Source organism: Lepidochelys olivacea (genome assembly GCF_965140295.1).
Source record: "Lepidochelys olivacea isolate rLepOli2 genome assembly, chromosome: 5".
Lineage (NCBI taxonomy): Eukaryota > Metazoa > Chordata > Testudines > Cheloniidae > Lepidochelys > Lepidochelys olivacea.
The window spans coordinates 96,297,740-96,315,069 of record NC_140415.1 but is presented as its reverse complement, the minus strand read 5'-3'; the positions used below and the strand labels follow the sequence as shown (position 1 = coordinate 96,315,069).

Genomic DNA, 17,330 nt, shown 5'->3' with positions numbered 1-17,330 from the left:
CCGCCTAACACAACTGTTTGGTAGCGCTTAGGACTTTCCAGGAGGGACGGGGAGGAGTGGGGATGCGGTGTTCTCAGGGGAGGAGGTGGAGAAGAGGCAGGGCAGGGGTGGGGACTTGAGGAAAGAGGATGAAATGGGGGTGGGAAGGGGGAGGGGTTGGAGTGGGAAAAGAGGGGGCGGGGACTTTGGGGAAGGGGTGGAAAGGGGGTGGGGCAAGGGCGGTGCAGGGGCAGGGGTCGAACACCCATTGGGCAGAGGGGAAGTCAGCGCCTATGCTATTATCTGTCCCTTTCTTAATGGTTCCTAACATTCTGTTGGCTTTTTTGACTACTGCTCTGCATTGAGCAGATGTTTTCAGAGAACTAGTCACAATGATTCCAAGATTTTCTTGAGTGATAACAGCTAATTTGGACCCCATCATTTTGTATGTATAGCTGGGATTATGTTTTCCAATATGCATTACTTTGCAGTCACCAATATTGAATTTTATCTGTCATTTTGTTGCTCTGTGTAATGGGGTCTACAAACCCCATATTAAGCATAGATCGGGCTGGAGGGAGGGGAAGGAGGAGAGTCTCTTCTGTTTATAAGCAAGCAGCTTTATCACAATCCCGTGCAGCTCCCAGTCATGGAGGGAGGCACCCACAGCTGCCACCAACAGAGGAAACAAGGCCTGCTATAGAGGGGAGAGTACAGAGAAGGAAAGGGAGGCATAAGAGCCTGGGATAGCAATGGGATGACAGCCCTGCACCAGGCTGCCTCCAAGAAAACAGCCAGAAGACTGAAGGAGACTGCAAGCACAAAAAGTAAAGGGCTAGCAGACTTAATTGGAGGTGAGGGTCCAGGAATTGACCGGAGAGCAGACTATGGCGGGTCAGTCAGAAGAAGCTAAGACCCCCTCGAGACCATACTGAGAGATGGTGACACCCAGTCACCCAGTTTTGTGATATCTCTTTGTAACTGTTTGTAGTCAGCTTTGGACTTAACTGTCTTGAGTAATTTTGTATCACCTGCAAACTTTGCCACCTCACTCTTTACCCTCTTTTCCAGATCATTTATGAATATGTTGAACACCATGGGTTCCAGTACAGATTCATTGGGGACCCAGCTGTTTACCCCTCTCCACAGTGAAAATTGACCATTTATTTCTACCCTTTATTTCATATCTCTTAACCAGTTACTGATCCATGAGAGGACCTTCCCTCTGATCCCATGACTGTATAGTTGTCTTAAGAGCCTTTGGTGTGGGACCTTGTTCAATTCTTTCTGAAAGTCCAGGTACACTATATCAACTGGATCACTCTTTCCACGTTTGTTTGATTTTCTCAAAGGATTCTTTTAAATAGATGGACGAGGCACGATTTCCTGTTACAAAAGCCATGTTGACTCTTCTATAACATATTGTGTTCATCTATGTGTTGGATAATTGTTTTCTTTTAACAAGGTCATTTTGAATTCTGATCTTGCCCTCCAAAGTGCTAGCAACCTCTTGCAGCTTGGGGTCATCAGCAGATTCTATTAGCATACACTCCACTTATTTATCCAAGACATTAATGAAAATATTGAATGAGTCCGGACTCAGGGCAGACCCTTTGGGACCCCATTAGATATGTCCTCCCCGGTATGACAGCAAACTACTGATAACTACTTTTTGAGTACAATCTTTCAACTAGTTGTGCACCTACCTTATAGTAATTTTATTTAGCCAACATTTCCCTAGTTTGTTTAAGAGAATATCATGTGGGACAGTCAAAAGTCTTACTAAAATCAAGATATCCTGGCTACAGGTTTCCCCCATCCACTAGACCAGTAACCCGCTCAAAGAAGGAAATTAGTTCGCATGATTTGTTCTTGACAAATCCAATATTGGCATATATTTATAACTCTGTTATTCTCTAGGCACTTACAGACAGATAGTTTCAACCATATTTTGCCTGGTACAAGTTAGTCTTACTGGCCTGTAATTGCCAGGATTGCCTCTGGAACCTTTTTAAAAATCTGATGTTACCTTAGGTATCCTCCAATCATTTGGTGCAGAGGCTGATTTAAGTGACAGGTTATATACTGCAGTTGTTGGATGACACTGAGAGATGTGGCACCCTCAGTTGACTAGTAAAAATAGACAATAGCCTCATACAGTACAAGACAGACTAAAAGAAAAATGCCTTTTTAACTTTAGGATGCCATTATGCATAGGTGTATATGGAGGAGCATAAATGTAAAACCAACAAATGCTTGAAGTGATGGAAAGTAGATAAATATTCAAATACACTAACAGTTTAAGTCTCTTAAATACACACATTTGAAATGGTGACATCTTTTCAGTGAAGACTTAGCATTTTTACCTGAGCCCTGCAGTGAAGTGTCATTACCCGGTTTTATTATATCTGTAAAATGTTGTTTAGAAGATTTATGGGTGAATTATGAAGCACAAGTACTTCAAATTAAATTTCATGTGTCAAACCAAATAAAAACCTTTTCTGATGGCTTTCTTGTTTACTTGACAATTAACAAAATTCCATAATCTGTCGTGCATCTCCTAGTCACTGGCAAGCTACTGATCTACTTTATATGTATGTAGTTGTGCAGCACAGCAAATTCTTCTTCATGGGGCCTCTGCATAATCCTATTTGTGGGATATAGTGTTCCTGGTGTCGAGCTGTGATATATTTCTAGCCAGCAATGTCCATTTGTGCCACTCGGCGTCCCTCTGTAGAAGATTTCGAGAGCATAAAGGGGGCAGTGGCCTCAACTGCCCTTCAGTTGCTTTTTAGTTGCTGAAGATGCAGTGAGCTTGAGTTGCACAGTGTCCTCAGCGCTTTCCTCATCTGTTTCTTTGTTTTGATTCTGCCCTTTGTGGGCTATTTCCTTTTTAGTTTCACAGATTATTTAAACAGATTATTTAGTACTTTTCCTCAGATTGAAGCGTAAAGAAAAATGAATCGTGCTGAAAGTACAAATTCAGAAGGTATAATAAACTTTGTGTGGAGCTGAATATTGTTCTTTGGACCTGATGGAAATGCTGCTGACACTAAAGTCTATTGGTTGCAAATGGTGTTGCACAGATGTGCAGCTCAGTAAAGACTCTAGTTAACACTCTCATAGTTGCTTTGCCTCTACAGCGTTAACTGGAATGAAAAGCAGGAAAAGCTTACCTAAGTAAGCAGATACAACTTAGTGTATACACGGGCAGCAGATCTGTTGAGTAGCAATGTTCTGTGTTTATTCAGGTAGTCACTTTTCTGAGCACAGTCACACCTAAAGACAGTTAGATTTACCTAATTGCTCTAGTTGGAAACATGAACATTAATTGTAAGCCTATAGAAGTCAGTTAAATGGATGTTTACCCATGTTGTTGTTAACAGATGCAATATCAGACTTCATGACTTTTCTGGATACTAGGGCCTCGTCTAAAACCTACTGAAGTCAGTGAGAGTCTTCCATTTCTTCAGTGTCCTATTGGTCAGCCTCTGAATCAGTAATAGAGGATCCAATAATTTACTCAGTCTTTTTTTTTTAATTTCAGTTCTGGTATGTTAACAAGTGGCACATAATAGTCTGTATAGAAATTTAGAACACCTAGTTCTGTAGGAGCTAATTCTGATACTTTAAAGAATGTCTCAGAGAACTTTTGTGTGCAAATAGTAGGAGCTGGTAAAGACACACGAAACTTGTTTACATGGTCATCTCTGAAAGTCTCCTGATGTTGCTGTAGCACTGGTGCTAGTATTAGTGGCAGTTCTAGTGCAGACTGGCAGCTAATATTTTTGATCATGGCCCCATCTATGCTAGACGTGCTTTGAGACAGCAGGTTTGCAATAGTGCTCTCTGCATTATTGGCAACTGTGTGACATTTTTCAGGGGGAAAATGTCATTAATTGCAACATATGGTCTGTTTTCTCTTCATAAACAACAAACAAATATTAATACTAAACCTCTATCCTAATTGCTGAAAACTCACTGTGAAATAATGGTGCTTCTAGGTTTGCAGTAGTTTAGGAGATACAGAACTGTGTTTTAACTACAATTTTAAATCTTTTCATCTTTTTCCTTTAGGAGCTGTAGCACTTAAGAATCTTGAAATAAAGGAAAATGCACTGGTAAGTTCAAAGCAAGCAAAAATGAGAAACTGTTACTATTGTTCTGAAAATAGTTGTTTGTATAGTATATTGAACATTTAAAGTGCCATATAAGGATGGAGTTGGTTGATTTTTAGCTAGAATAGTAAGCAGACATCTTTCATCTCAAGAAATGAATTGCTTTGGTCTTCTGAAAAACCTTCAAAAGTTATTTGTTCTTTCGTTTTTATGGACTGCTCTGCTACTATTATTTGAGAGACCATTTAAAAAAATGTCATGAGGAAACTGGAATGACAGTTACAAGTCTGATCTAAAATATATTTTTAGCTTTCTGAATAATAAAAAAATTTGCTGGCTAGAACACAGTTTATCAAGCACATAATCTAATAAAACAGTATTTGAGATTAATATTAAAATATAGATAATGGACTCTCTTGAGCACATCAGGAAATATTAAAACATGATGATATTGACATAGAAACTTTTTTTTAATTATGTAAAATATTGCACAATCACAGCAGAAAATTTTAAAACAGCCCAAAGTCTTAGATTTCCCTAAGCATGTCTTAGAATGGTTAAAGGGAGAAAAATGAGACCTTTTGTATGGACAATGCATGGTCAAAATTTTTAATCCAGCAATTATTCAAATAATTTTGGCAATATACTCAAGAGGGTTATTTCACTTTGCATCACTCTGTTCCAGGCATGTTGGTATTTGTTTGAAGGCGTTGGACTTATTTTCCAGAGCTTCCAACTTGTGTCACAATAAATAACATATAAAATTTTCTCCCAAGCATGACAGAATAGATTTTTCTTGCATGAAAACTGTATTAATTTAACTCAGCCCCATAGGCTTAATTTTCAAAAATTAAGCATTTTGGTTATATTATGTGAAATATTGTAAAGTATTAAACTATACTGTTAGCATTTATGTTAAATATTTTGCACTGGATAGTTGCTCCTGATGTTTTTCCCTTTAGGATGAAACTGGTGGAACTTCTGTTTTTTAAAATGCTTTTTGAATCCCCCGAGCCGTGGTGGTGGGGTAGAGCTTGATCCAGACTTGCTGCAGACTATAAGTGTTGTCCTCCGAATATTTGTCAGTTTCTTCTTGAGATACATTTGTGAATGAACTCCATATGGGAAACTGCCTCATTGGCTGTTGCTTCAGCCCTTCACCCAATAATGAATTGGATAACGTTTTTATTGGATGACGTTTTTATTTCTGTAACCTTATCTTTCAGCAGATCTGGTTGATTAAAAAAAAAAAAATCTTAACACCTAAGGAATTTCTAATAGCCTTGCACTAAGGAGCTATTGTGATAATTGGGCTACAAATTTACTCTTAATTATGAGCTCAACTGTAAAAAGAATGTGAAAGTTCTTAATCTGTCACAATAACCTATAATAAAAAATGCCGATGGAAAAAGATATGAAAGGGAGACAGACTGAGTTAATCGAAAGAAAAAGGCGTACAGATATAACTCAAGGGCTGTGTTAAGATCATGCTTGGTAAATAATGAAAAAGAGTGGAACCAGAATTGATGTGTTAGAAACTAGGCCTGAATGGTGGACAATATAATGAGAGGATTGGCTGTTCCACCCAGTATTCCCTTTGCGGGTCCTTAGAGAAAGTGATTTTGGGGAGAAAAACTGGGTAGTGGACAAGTGTCACCATCATGGCCACCATTTCCACTGTCTACTGGGACCCCAGGCCTTGGTCACCCTGAGAGATGTCCTGACCAGACTACTCCAGAGAGGGGTCCCAGAAGACATCACCACCTCTACTGTGTCCAGCTGAATACAGAAGACCACCTGAGAGGAAACGGGATCAGACCTTAACAGCAGCAGCCCCTCTCAACTAGTTACTCTTTTCCCCTAAAGGACAGTTATTACCATCTTTAGATGGTGTCTGAGACTGTCAAACAAGGGTTTTTTCCTCTTCTAAGAACTGTCTCCCACTAAAGGGAAAGGGAACAAGGGATGTTGTTAAGCTGAAAGCCTTACTTAATATTTTACATTTCAATTGCTTTAGTTGTTTTCCTTTCTTTTTCTTTAATAAAAGCTTAAGAGGATTTCTAATGGTTCATTTTCCATGGTATTAAGCAGGCTAAGATCTTTGTAAACCAAACCCCAGACCTTATTTAACACCTTTGACTCTCTGGGCACATATATTCCATCTAAATTAATGCAGAAGAGCTAAAATCCAGGACTGATATCCCGCAGGTGATTTTCACCAGAGAAGATTGACAAGTTAAATTTTCCTTTATGAGCTCAATATCTGACCTTTTTTTAAAAAAACAAAAGAAGTGATCTGATTCATTCTTCATTGTGCCATGGTTCACAGATCTAACATAACAGGTACTTCAGCTTGCAGTTATTGCAGTTGGAAGTAGAACCAGACCTGTCAGTCACTGATAGTAGGAGAATGACCTGCTCCCTGAAGTTTGTTCCCAGTTTTCCTTCAAGTGCATTGGGTGCACATACACCTAGAATGAAATGTAGATGTGTGCCCAATACACTCACCATCTCCATGAAGTGCTGTTTGATTCAGGTAAACTGAAGTGTGTGCAGAGTATGATAGAAGATTTGCCCTTCGAAGGATCCGAGCTTTTCCCCCCTCAAAAGTCAGACAACAGTATGTGCACTGTAAAGGACTCCTGTGTGAATCTCTGTTCACTAGGAGTTTGTACTCCGAACAAAAAGGAGCAGTTAGGCCTCATCTTTGTTATAGATCCTTGATCTGGCAGAGATCAGACGATTCTGCCAAGAGAGGCTCTAGACCTCTCCATTGTTGCCAGCCAGTGTTGTGTATAGGTCTTTCTAACCAGACAGCCTCAACCTCCAAGTTGAGCAGCTCCATGACCAAGTTGAAAACAATGGGACTCAGGGGCCAGCTTTGCTTCACGCTGCTACGGATCGGAATTTCAGGAGTGGGTGGTGGTGGTGCAGCCTTCATACAACATCCCTATTGTGAATATCTGCAAACCAGCAAAATGGTAGTTTGTACAAACTTTTTCCAGACAATGCTGTTACTCAAGCCTCTAGATGCTATGCCAACTTTGGCAAAAGGGTGTTAGTCTGTTCAAGTGATCCAAAGGCCCAGGACCTGTAAGGTAATTGCTGATGTGTCACCTACAGTGGAATGCATATGTGCACAATCCCTTGAAGGAGAAATAAAGAGTTACTTACCTGTACAGTAACTGTTGTTCTTTGAGATGTGTTGCTCACATACATTACGTGACCCTCCTTCCTCAATACTTTGGACAGTGTATGCAGTGATGCGAAGGAACAGAGAGGGTGGTGGTGGACACATCCTTTTATGCTCTTGGCTTGACACTCAAGGAGAGCAGGGGTATATTGACCAGCTAGTGGAACTGCTGGCAGAAGTCTTCAACTTGAGTATGATGGGTGCACATACACCTTTAACAGAATGAATATGTGAACACCTCTTGAAGAACAAGCAAATAACAATGTTTTTATCTGTCTCCATGGTCGCATGCTCAGCCTGATCCCCTGTTGCAGAGCTTTTCTGGGGAAATTTCCAAACTTTATTTTAAATTTCTGACTAATAATTCAGCTCACTGTGTCTGTTTAATTCCCAGCTGTGTCCTGGAGCTTGTATTTGCTTTTTGGGAAGATTGTCCCCTTAGCTCTACTTCTCCTTCTGGGGTTCAGTGAGTGGTGCTTCTCTAGGCTTCAGGTAGAGAGCTAGTCCAAGAAAAGCCAGAGGCAAAAGGGATCATTCTCAAACTAAAAATCCTACTGACTAAGGCTGCAGCTTTCAAACTATAGCTTTGGTCACAGTGAGGACACTGGACATTGTACAGAGGGGGGGGATACTATGGAGCTGTGGAAGAATCACAGGAACTGCTTTGTCTCATTCCCAATCTTAAGCAACCCATGGAAGGGCCAAAACATGAATGAAATCATCAGTTATCTATATCAGATTGAAGCAACACTCTCTTCTCATCCTCAGCCTTAGATTTGGAACAAACAGAACAGGGCTCCCTCTGAAACATCTGAAAAAGCTCTGAAAAGAGACTTGTCTTCATCCCATAGACATTTTTACTACTTGCATTTAGTTGGCAGCTTTGAGTGTTACCATTTGATCTGGTATGTGTAACACTCTCTTCCAGGATCATATTCGGTTTATTATTGGCATTAAAAGAAGAAGAAAATTCACTTTTATTTCTTCTTGAACATTTTTTCCAATTATGGAGATATACGCAGAGAGAGCTTGAAACAAACACACAGTGATTTCTGTTTCTGGAGTATCTTGGATTCATGATAAATGCTGATATATGGCACTATGGAAGTCAGTCAGAGGCCTTGGCTGAGGATGAATACTATCAGGTGGAAGGTCTCATCTCATACTGTTAACAGTATGGTGTAACAAACACAAAAATTGAACTCTTATTGGAGCCTATTTGAAATGTTGATCTCATACAGAGGCATGATTCAGAGAACCAGTGTCCATATGATACCTATCCAGTACTACTTATTTCTTCCACATCTTATCCTGTCACATCTGTTGACAGAATTCAGGGAATAGTCTCAGCTCCCTCAATTGGTGAGTGCAGAGAACCAGATTTTGTTGGAGGTATCCACCCATTAATAAACTAGGCAGAGTAATCCTTATGTTAGATGTCCGCTGGGGTTAATGGAGGGGGCTTTTTCAGGTCCCAGTTCAGTCCAGGGAATGGGTATCAGAAGCAAAAATCATAATATGCACTAGCTGGAACACAAGGATTCAGTAAGGTCTTGAAGGATTCTTTCTTCCCACAGCCTTGCTCTGGTCATTACAGTCAGTGTGGCTGGGGCATTTATAAATAAATTAGGAATAAACACGATCAGTGCTATTCCAGAGAAAAAATCAACTTCTGTTCTGGGAAGAGCATACTTTCCTACCACTAAGGAGAGATGAACCCATCAATGGAGAGGTGAACATCAGAACTTACATGGCAGAAATTGGGTTAAGCAGAGTGGAACCTACATCCAGAAATACACTCACTCCTTGTCAGTATATTTACACATGGAAACACCAAGAAAATATCAAGGGAACATTAAGGGACAGGGTATATCCTTGCTGCTAATGAGTGACAGGGCTGGTTCTGCTCCCAGGCTCCAAGCAGGCTGACTTACGTATTCTAATTTGTGGGCCTTATCACTCGAAGAAGGGAAACTTTCAGGTAAGCACAGATACATATTCCTATTCTAGTAGAGTTGCATTCTAGTGTAACAAAAAAACCAATACACATTTTTTACGTTCTGCCTCTATTGTTTTAACAGTCTGAAGAAGATTAAATGTCACATCCCCCTAAAATGGTTTTGTGATCTAATAAACACATGTTCAATCTAATATGGTTGACATCTAATATGGTTAGACATCTAGGAAAAGACTCCCATACTAAGATGTATTAAGAATATATGTTCTCAATTTATGTTTGGTATTTGGAGCTAAGTGAACAGTAGTGTAATTTTGCCAAGAGAGGAGTTGGGGAAGAAAACATAAAGGTAAATTCAATATGTTGCTTAAATAGGTCTAAATATTTTTTAAAAATACCTTCTCTTTGCAGAGTCAGCTGGATGTACCATTTAAAGTCAAAGCAGGGCATATTGGTAAGTTGCATTTTTGTAGCATGCACTACTTTGTAATAAATGAAGTAAGAGCTTGCAGATGTATTTTCTGTTCTTACAACTGACCTCGGGCATTTCAAGTAGTTAATTTTCTTAAGGGTGTTCTGCAGTGTGTAAATGAATATGAATCAGTTCGCCCATTCTGGAATAAATATCTTCATACCTGTAAAAGACATTCTTATTTTAACTCTGGGGGAGGAATGCTAACATGGAAAATATAAGGAAGATTTTCCTAGTTATCAAATATTTGATAACGTATAAAATAACACTGTATATTAAAACCAAAAAATCCCAACAACTACATAATTTAGATTTTTTTCTTTCCTGCCTCCTGTAGTGTGCGAACACTTCAGCAGGCTTCCCATCACTGGCATGTTGCATGACTTGGGGAAGTTTCCTCAGAACACAAATTGACTGGTAGCATGACAAGAATTAGTGACTGTCATAAGGCAGGGCTTCTCCCTAGCTTGCTCAGGATTCACTGCCATGCTATGTTTCTTTTAGGCAGGTTTATTGTCCAAACTAAAACAAACAAAACAGTTCCTCAGTGCACCCTTTGCATTTCAGACTGTCACTGTCCCTCCTCCCAGGGGACTCTGTCAAGCCTGCTGCTCCTGCTTCCTGCAGCTTCCTGGCTCTCTCTCAGCCAACTGCCCCTCACTGGGCCTGTCTCTGACCCTTAATAGCCCTGCATGCAACATTGCTCCCTTAATTGGCCCCAACTGGGAGCACCTGTTCTGGAAACTGGGACTGGACCTACTTAAGTTATAGGCAGGCAGCCACCCTGTGACATACTGTACCTCTCTTCCTCCCTCCCCCTTTTTAAAAAAAACAAACGACTCACAGGCAGGTTTTTTCTGACGTGCGAGGCCCTTCTGGACACCTTTCATCCCTGCCCCCTCCCCCAACCAAAACACACAAAACTTGATATAAACTCCTATGTACAAATTCATACACATCAGTATTCCCCAAATACCCCACATTACATAAAGCCAACATTACAATCCATAATCTACCCAGAGTCCTCATAACATTGTCTTCTCCAGAGCTTTGAGAAGGGTATCTTCTCTGCACACTGAGGCTTCAGCATGTCTGCACATAGAGATTCTTAATTCTCCCTCAAGTTCACCAACAGTGAGGTTCAGGCAACTTCTTTCTTCCTGTCTTGAGTGGTCTGGCGTTCTCCAGCCAGCTGCTCTTTTTCTTGCTGAATCAGCTGTAGCTCTCATTCTGCAGCCACCAGTTGCTCCTCTGTCTTCACAACGGAACCCATAAAACAAATGTCCTCTGCCTTTCCTCCTGCGAAGGACCACTGCCTTCACCCCAGCCAAGGAGTCTGTGAGAGGCTGAGATGTAAAGGGGGGGAAATACACTGGGAGTGATAGCCCTGCTTGATCTTGAAGAACTATTTTGCCTATGTTTGAGAAATAAAACTGCCTAAAAGAGACTGTAGGAATAGCAGTGTTTTTTTTGCGGGCGGAGGAGAAGACTTACTTTGTTACAATGTCATTGAATTGAAAAAGCAAATGGTTTATAAGGAAATGTGCTGAATCTCAATCCAGTATTTTTTCCTCTTTCAAATTTATCCCTCAATGCACTTTTTCCATAAAGCTTACAATAAATACTTAAATATTTTGATTGAGCCAGCAAGATGTGTCCATATCTAAAATGTCCAATCCTGTTGCTATTGGCCTTATCTTTCCTCCTCTCATCCTGTCCCCACTTTTATGTGTTTACCCTGCTAGTTGCTATTTCTAAAATATTGTAATGTATCTAAAGATTGTAAACTTGTCACAGACTATTTTTCTGTTTGCTTTGAAAGGTACTTAACATGCATTTGACTGTGTTAGGGAAATTTTAGATTTTTTTTTTTTAAACCTTGTAACATACTTGTCAATCAAATTTCATTACATATTGTTATAACTTTTCTTTTATATACTGTAGGTCAACTTAATCTACAAATCCCGTGGAAAAACCTTTATACTCAACCAGTTGAGGCTGTTCTGGATGGAGTTTATTTGCTTGTAGTGCCTACAGCCAGTAAGTTGAGTGAGAGGAAAACTGTATATTATTGAGCTTTATTTTATTGTAATACTATTTTAAAAATCACTGGAATAGATCATGTATGCCATTACTCTTATTCCCAGGAGTTGCTGTTGCCTAACCCAAGTTATATTTTTCATATTTGATTTTCTTTTACTGTATTATTAAATCTTTAATATGTTCAAAAAAGATACTTCTTATTTCATCAAAATTATCTTCAAAGATGTTTTCAGAATTTTAACTTAATATATATACTTACTTGTGTCTTAACATTCTCTTCCTTCTTTATGTAGGCATAAAATATGATGCTGAAAAGGAAGACAGACATCTCCTAGAAGCAAAGCAAAGGGAACTGCAAAGAATAGAGGATGCAAAACAGAAAATAGCTGATCAGGGTAAGGAGGAAAAACAAATAACATGGCTGTATGTATTGCTAGATCTTTTAACTCCAAAAGCTGCCTGATGTTAAACTAATTGAATGTGAATTCTATCAGATTAGTTGCTGCCCTTGCAATATTTTTAAAAATGTTTTAGTTATGTGCACTAACATATAGTACATTCACTAACATCCCTTAACTAGTAGCTGTGAAAACTGGTGGCTACTGGCTACTGTTCATTTTTGTGCAGGATATTTACTTTATTTCCAAAGTTTGTATTACATATAAATATTGACACTAGGGGTAGGCCAGCTATTATAGTTGGTACTTCAGTCACATTATCAAGCTTTCAGGACACATGGACTGCATAAGTTTCAAAAATAAACAGGGCTTTGGAAGTATAATTCACCTTTTTGTACAATTGTCTGCCAAACTCACTTTCTCTCTGTTATGAAGCAAATTTTAATTTTGGCTCCAGCAACGCAGAATCTTCTTGTATCTTTGTGGCAATGCCTCCCTAAAGGCTAATTCTACAACGTATAGAGTGCCTTATTGTTTTCTACTGCAAATTTGTTAGGTGTTGAGGGAGGATATTTAGGACTGGATTTTGAAAGGTATTTAGACACATAAAGTGTAGATAGGTGCTAGCAGCTTTTGAAAGTCCCCCTGGGTGCCTAACCCCCTAGCAGGATTTTGAAAATCCCTCTAGGTGCCTGTCTGCATTTTCAGATACCTTTAAAAATCTGCCCCTTACTACATCACTGGAGGCTTAAGCAGGATGAGGCCGTAGAGGACAGTGATATAAACATTATGAAAGTAAACTGAATGGTAGTGTTTAGTACAACTACAGTACAGTATAGCAGCAAGTACAGCTTCTGATACATGGAATCACTCCAGCATGTGGCTTTTGTAGTTAGGAAGTATTATGCTCCTACCACTGTTAATTCCTGGAGTCTAATCAGTTACAAAATTTATAATATTAAAATTATTTCCCATTCAGTTTTATTTCTCTCTCATACTTAATTTGAGTAAAAATATAACACCTGTGCTTCAATTTAGATAAAGGACAAGAAGAGAAACAAGACAGTTTTGTAGAAAAATTAGTCACTCAGGTCATCAAAAATCTTCAGGTGAAAATTTCCAACATTCATGTTCGATATGAAGATGATGTAAGTACTTCTGTATATGTGGAACATTTGGCTTTTGTGTATTATTTTAAATGATTGTGGATGACCCCCAGCTAGTTTCTTTTCCCCTCCTTATACTTTCCACGTTATGAGGGAACTTCTAATATTCTAGCAGTTTTCAGCTGTGTTTTTTGTGTCTTTCTTAAGGATGTATGCTGTGTAATAAATAGCATTGATTTATGTATTTCTAAAAAAAACCCAAAATAAATAAATGAGAGATGAGCATTTGATAAATGTAAATATAAATTTGGAGTTCAAAGTACATAAAATAAGGGTGCATAATTGTGCAAGCAGTTATTCACATGTTGCAAACTGTTTATTTCCTTTTCTTCATGTATTCTGATTTTAAGTAATTCTTTTTGTATTTTTTCCTCTTATTAGATCACAAATCAAGAGAACCCCCTGTCATTTGGGGTCTCACTTCAGAATCTCAGTTTGCAGGTAATTTAGTTTTATACTAGAAAGAATCCAGTAGACTCATCATGTTTTATTCCTGGATTAATATTATTAATATTCTTTAAATCAGTACATCTGATAAATGATTGATACAAGCAAGTATGCTCTTATCTAAAACAGCTGTTTGTTAGATAGATATATAGGTAAGTACACACACACCTACCTAATAAGTTAGGATGTCCCAGATATAGTTACCCATAGTCTGAGATGGTTTCTAGTGATCAGTAGCTGGGCTTCCAGGGGCCCTCTTTCCGTCCAGTTGATGGGGAGTTTAGGTGTCAGTTCCTTGCCCGAAGAAAAGCTCCCTTGGATTGTTCCCAGGTATTCATTTTTACCTGTCTCTTATAGTTAACGAACAAAGCACATAACCTATAGTGGCTCCTAGTGGGTCATCATAATAACCTCTGCTTGGTCACCAATTCTCCTAATTTCAACAACTGCTCATTATCTCAAGACATTTCTAGTATTTCTAGCCATAACAACAATATATTGGGGCACCTAAAACCAAGGTCGCTATTCACTCACTCTCTTCCATAACTTTCTAACCATCCTCCCATTCTGATTAACAACCTGCAAATATGCAGCTGTCTGACCTTATCCCACAAAGGCCTAAGATTATTCCTTGCTCTGTGGTATTTAGTTTTCAGCTGGCGGTGGCTGAACAAACAGAATGACTGATTGCAGTGTTGTCAAGTTCTGGGGTACACACAGGAATGTCAAATTCTGGCCAATAGTCACCGCTCTCCACTCTGCTTTCTCACACCTCTGCAGAATACATCTGAGAACATTTGAGAACCTCTGGTATAGACCAGGCTGGTATGCATTGAAAGTTTGCTAGTATATGTTGTGCTGTCTGGATTGGCTCACAACTGAGAGTGCCTACTTCAGGGCAGACTATCAGGAAACAGGACAGATACCCCAAGCTGGTGGTGTATTCTGTAACTATATTTCACCAAGCCAGTGAAAATGTAAACTCCTGAATCACTATACCAGTCTTACCATGGAGTCACAGACACCATAGATTCACCAGTCCATCTTACCACCCAGACAAAGTGGACTTCATGATACAGGGTCACTTAAACCAAAAATCACACCACATTAGGTTGCTCCAAGAGACCAGTCGCTTACTCCTGATCAATTGATACTCTAGATATTACACCAAAGACAATGCTGGTAGCCAATTCTGTAATAAACTAACTAAAGGTTCGTTAGCTAAGAAAAGAAAATGAGAGTTATTGAGAGGTTAAAGCTGATGAAATATATACACAGGTGAGTCACAGTTTGCAATTCCAAATTGTGACAATGATATAATAATCCGCCACTTTCCGAAAAGTCTTTTCAGGGTACCCAGATTGTCTCTGGGGATCTCTACTTTGCATCTGGTACACTTCCTATAAGAGTCCAAACAGTCCAGAAATCTAGGATCTTTCCTTGAACCCATACTTATAGATTCTTCTCACAGAAAACAAAGCGAGTGTGTCACTACCCACATGGACTTTTTCGTTGATGGTGGAGAGTGAGGAATGCATTTTGATTGACCTCTAATCATCACACACAATGACCATTTGCTTTAAAATTAGCACTTTTCTGTTGAAGTTCTTCATTTTCATTCCACAAGGCTTCTTTTGTGTTTGATGGGTTATTTAGTTAAAGGGGTACACACAATGTAAATGTTTGCGACTACATTATAACAGGATATGGTTTAAACTCCAAATACACTCTTATACGTTTAACAATCACTTTGATCTATACTAATACACAAGTACATTGGCCTTGGATTCTGACATGAGCTGGCACATGGTCTGCCAGTGTCACAGTGTGTGTTACTGTTGAATCAGTACTATGTTAATGTGCACTATGGAACTGTGTATGTGTCAGCAGGGTCCACATGCTGGGCTGGACTAGTTAGTGTGCAGCATGTTGGTGCGTTTTAGAATGCCCTTTAGCGTGCATTGCCCCACTGTGTAGGCAAATCCTATTGCCCTCCTGGGCCTGACAGCCAGAGTTAATCGTAGCAATTGCCAGTATCCTAAATACAAAGGCTAACAGCTTCTAGAACTCATTTCTAACTGTCCCAGAAGTTTGCCTTGTATCTATACTCCATTTTAATAGCTGTCCCCCACTAATCTGGGAATGTTTAAACACATCCTTGGACACTTTATACACTGTTCCAATCCTAGACCCAGATTTCAGGACTGAGGAAGAGCTTTTTAATTCACTTCTCACTCAGGACTGCTGTAACACTAAACACAAATTGCGACAATGTGTTGCTAGCATTAAATTGCATACAAAATTGCAACCACCATATCCTAAGTAGATACTGCACTTCTACTTCTTTTTTTTTTTTTTAACCATAATTGGAATTTAAGTACGATAGTCTGATGTTCAGATTTTAAATGATAGTATTGAAGCTGCCACCATTCGAGAATGTACTCCAGAAGAGGGGAGGTGGTGAAAACAAGTGACTAGATGAACTGTTTTGGAAGGGAAGGGGAAAGGAGGGAGAAAAGGTCCTGAATGGTCTCTTACTTAAGTCAGTGAGTCCAGTGGGAAGTAAGAAAAAAAACTTCGAGCCCTAAAAATGTTCTGGAATGGAAAGATGCAATGATGCAATTATTTGTATCAGGAACAGTCAAAAGCTCTTAGATCATTTTTTTTTTTTTTTTTTTTTTTTGCCTTTCCATGTATTTAAAGATGCACAATCATGGTAAACCAGTCAAACTTCGGAAAATAGAATTAAAAGTAGTGTCTGGTACCACCCCTGCCCCAGAAATGTTACCATTTTTTGTGCTTTTATGAGTAATGTTTTCTTCTTTTGAAACCCCACACCCAAAAAGCCCAGCTGTTCTCCCCCATTGTTCTGTTGGTGACAGACTAGCAGGACTATCCTTGGGAAAACAGTGAAATGATACATTTAGCAGCTATTTATGTAAACTCCAAACAAGCAAAAAAAAATCCCATTCCTCTCCCCCGATTTCTCAGGATGATGTTCTTAATTTTGAGTTAAAATAGCAGTGAAGACCAGGCATTTTGGATTTTAACTTGGATTAGCAGCTTGAGTTAAACCCCAGGTTCCTCTACAGCAGTGGTCCCCAAACTTCTTCTGTGGTGCCCCTCCTCCCCCTTACTGTAGGAGACCTCATACTTCTTGAAAATAAGCTGAGTCTTCTCTTCAGTCCTGTCTGAGGTAGGAAAGAGCCAAGATCTTTGGATGGTGCTTCTCACAGGTCACATCCCAGAGGATGTGCCAAAAAGGTCTAAGATTTATCACTTACCCAAACCTGCTCCTTCCAGATCTGATTGGTGCTGTGATCTGTATCTGCCATATGAGTTTCCTTGCACTGTCATAGCTGATCACACAAGTTCAAATCAGTCCTCAAGTCACTGCCAGATCATGCCTGCAGCTTTCTGGGTGTGTGGCAGTGTGTACCTTTGTCACGTTTCATTGCGTTGCTTCCAAGTCAGGTTCAAGTCCATTTATACACACCCAACAGACAGTCTAAACAAGTTGCTCTCGATCCCCTGTCTTATTCTAGTTTTCCTTGAGT

General features: G+C 39.4%; 1 protein-coding gene across 1 annotated transcript in view; it reads left to right on the top strand.

Annotated features, from left to right (window-relative positions):
• The window catches only part of VPS13A (vacuolar protein sorting 13 homolog A), a 262,402-nt gene that overhangs the window by 6,972 nt on the left and 238,100 nt on the right, over positions 1–17,330 (top strand). The window contains exons 2-7 of the mRNA XM_084628103.1: positions 4,057–4,100; positions 9,659–9,701; positions 11,664–11,759; positions 12,056–12,157; positions 13,199–13,308; positions 13,708–13,767. Of these exons, the coding sequence (XP_084484229.1) occupies positions 4,057–4,100; positions 9,659–9,701; positions 11,664–11,759; positions 12,056–12,157; positions 13,199–13,308; positions 13,708–13,767 (455 nt within the window). The remainder of the gene's footprint in view (positions 1–4,056; positions 4,101–9,658; positions 9,702–11,663; positions 11,760–12,055; positions 12,158–13,198; positions 13,309–13,707; positions 13,768–17,330) is intronic.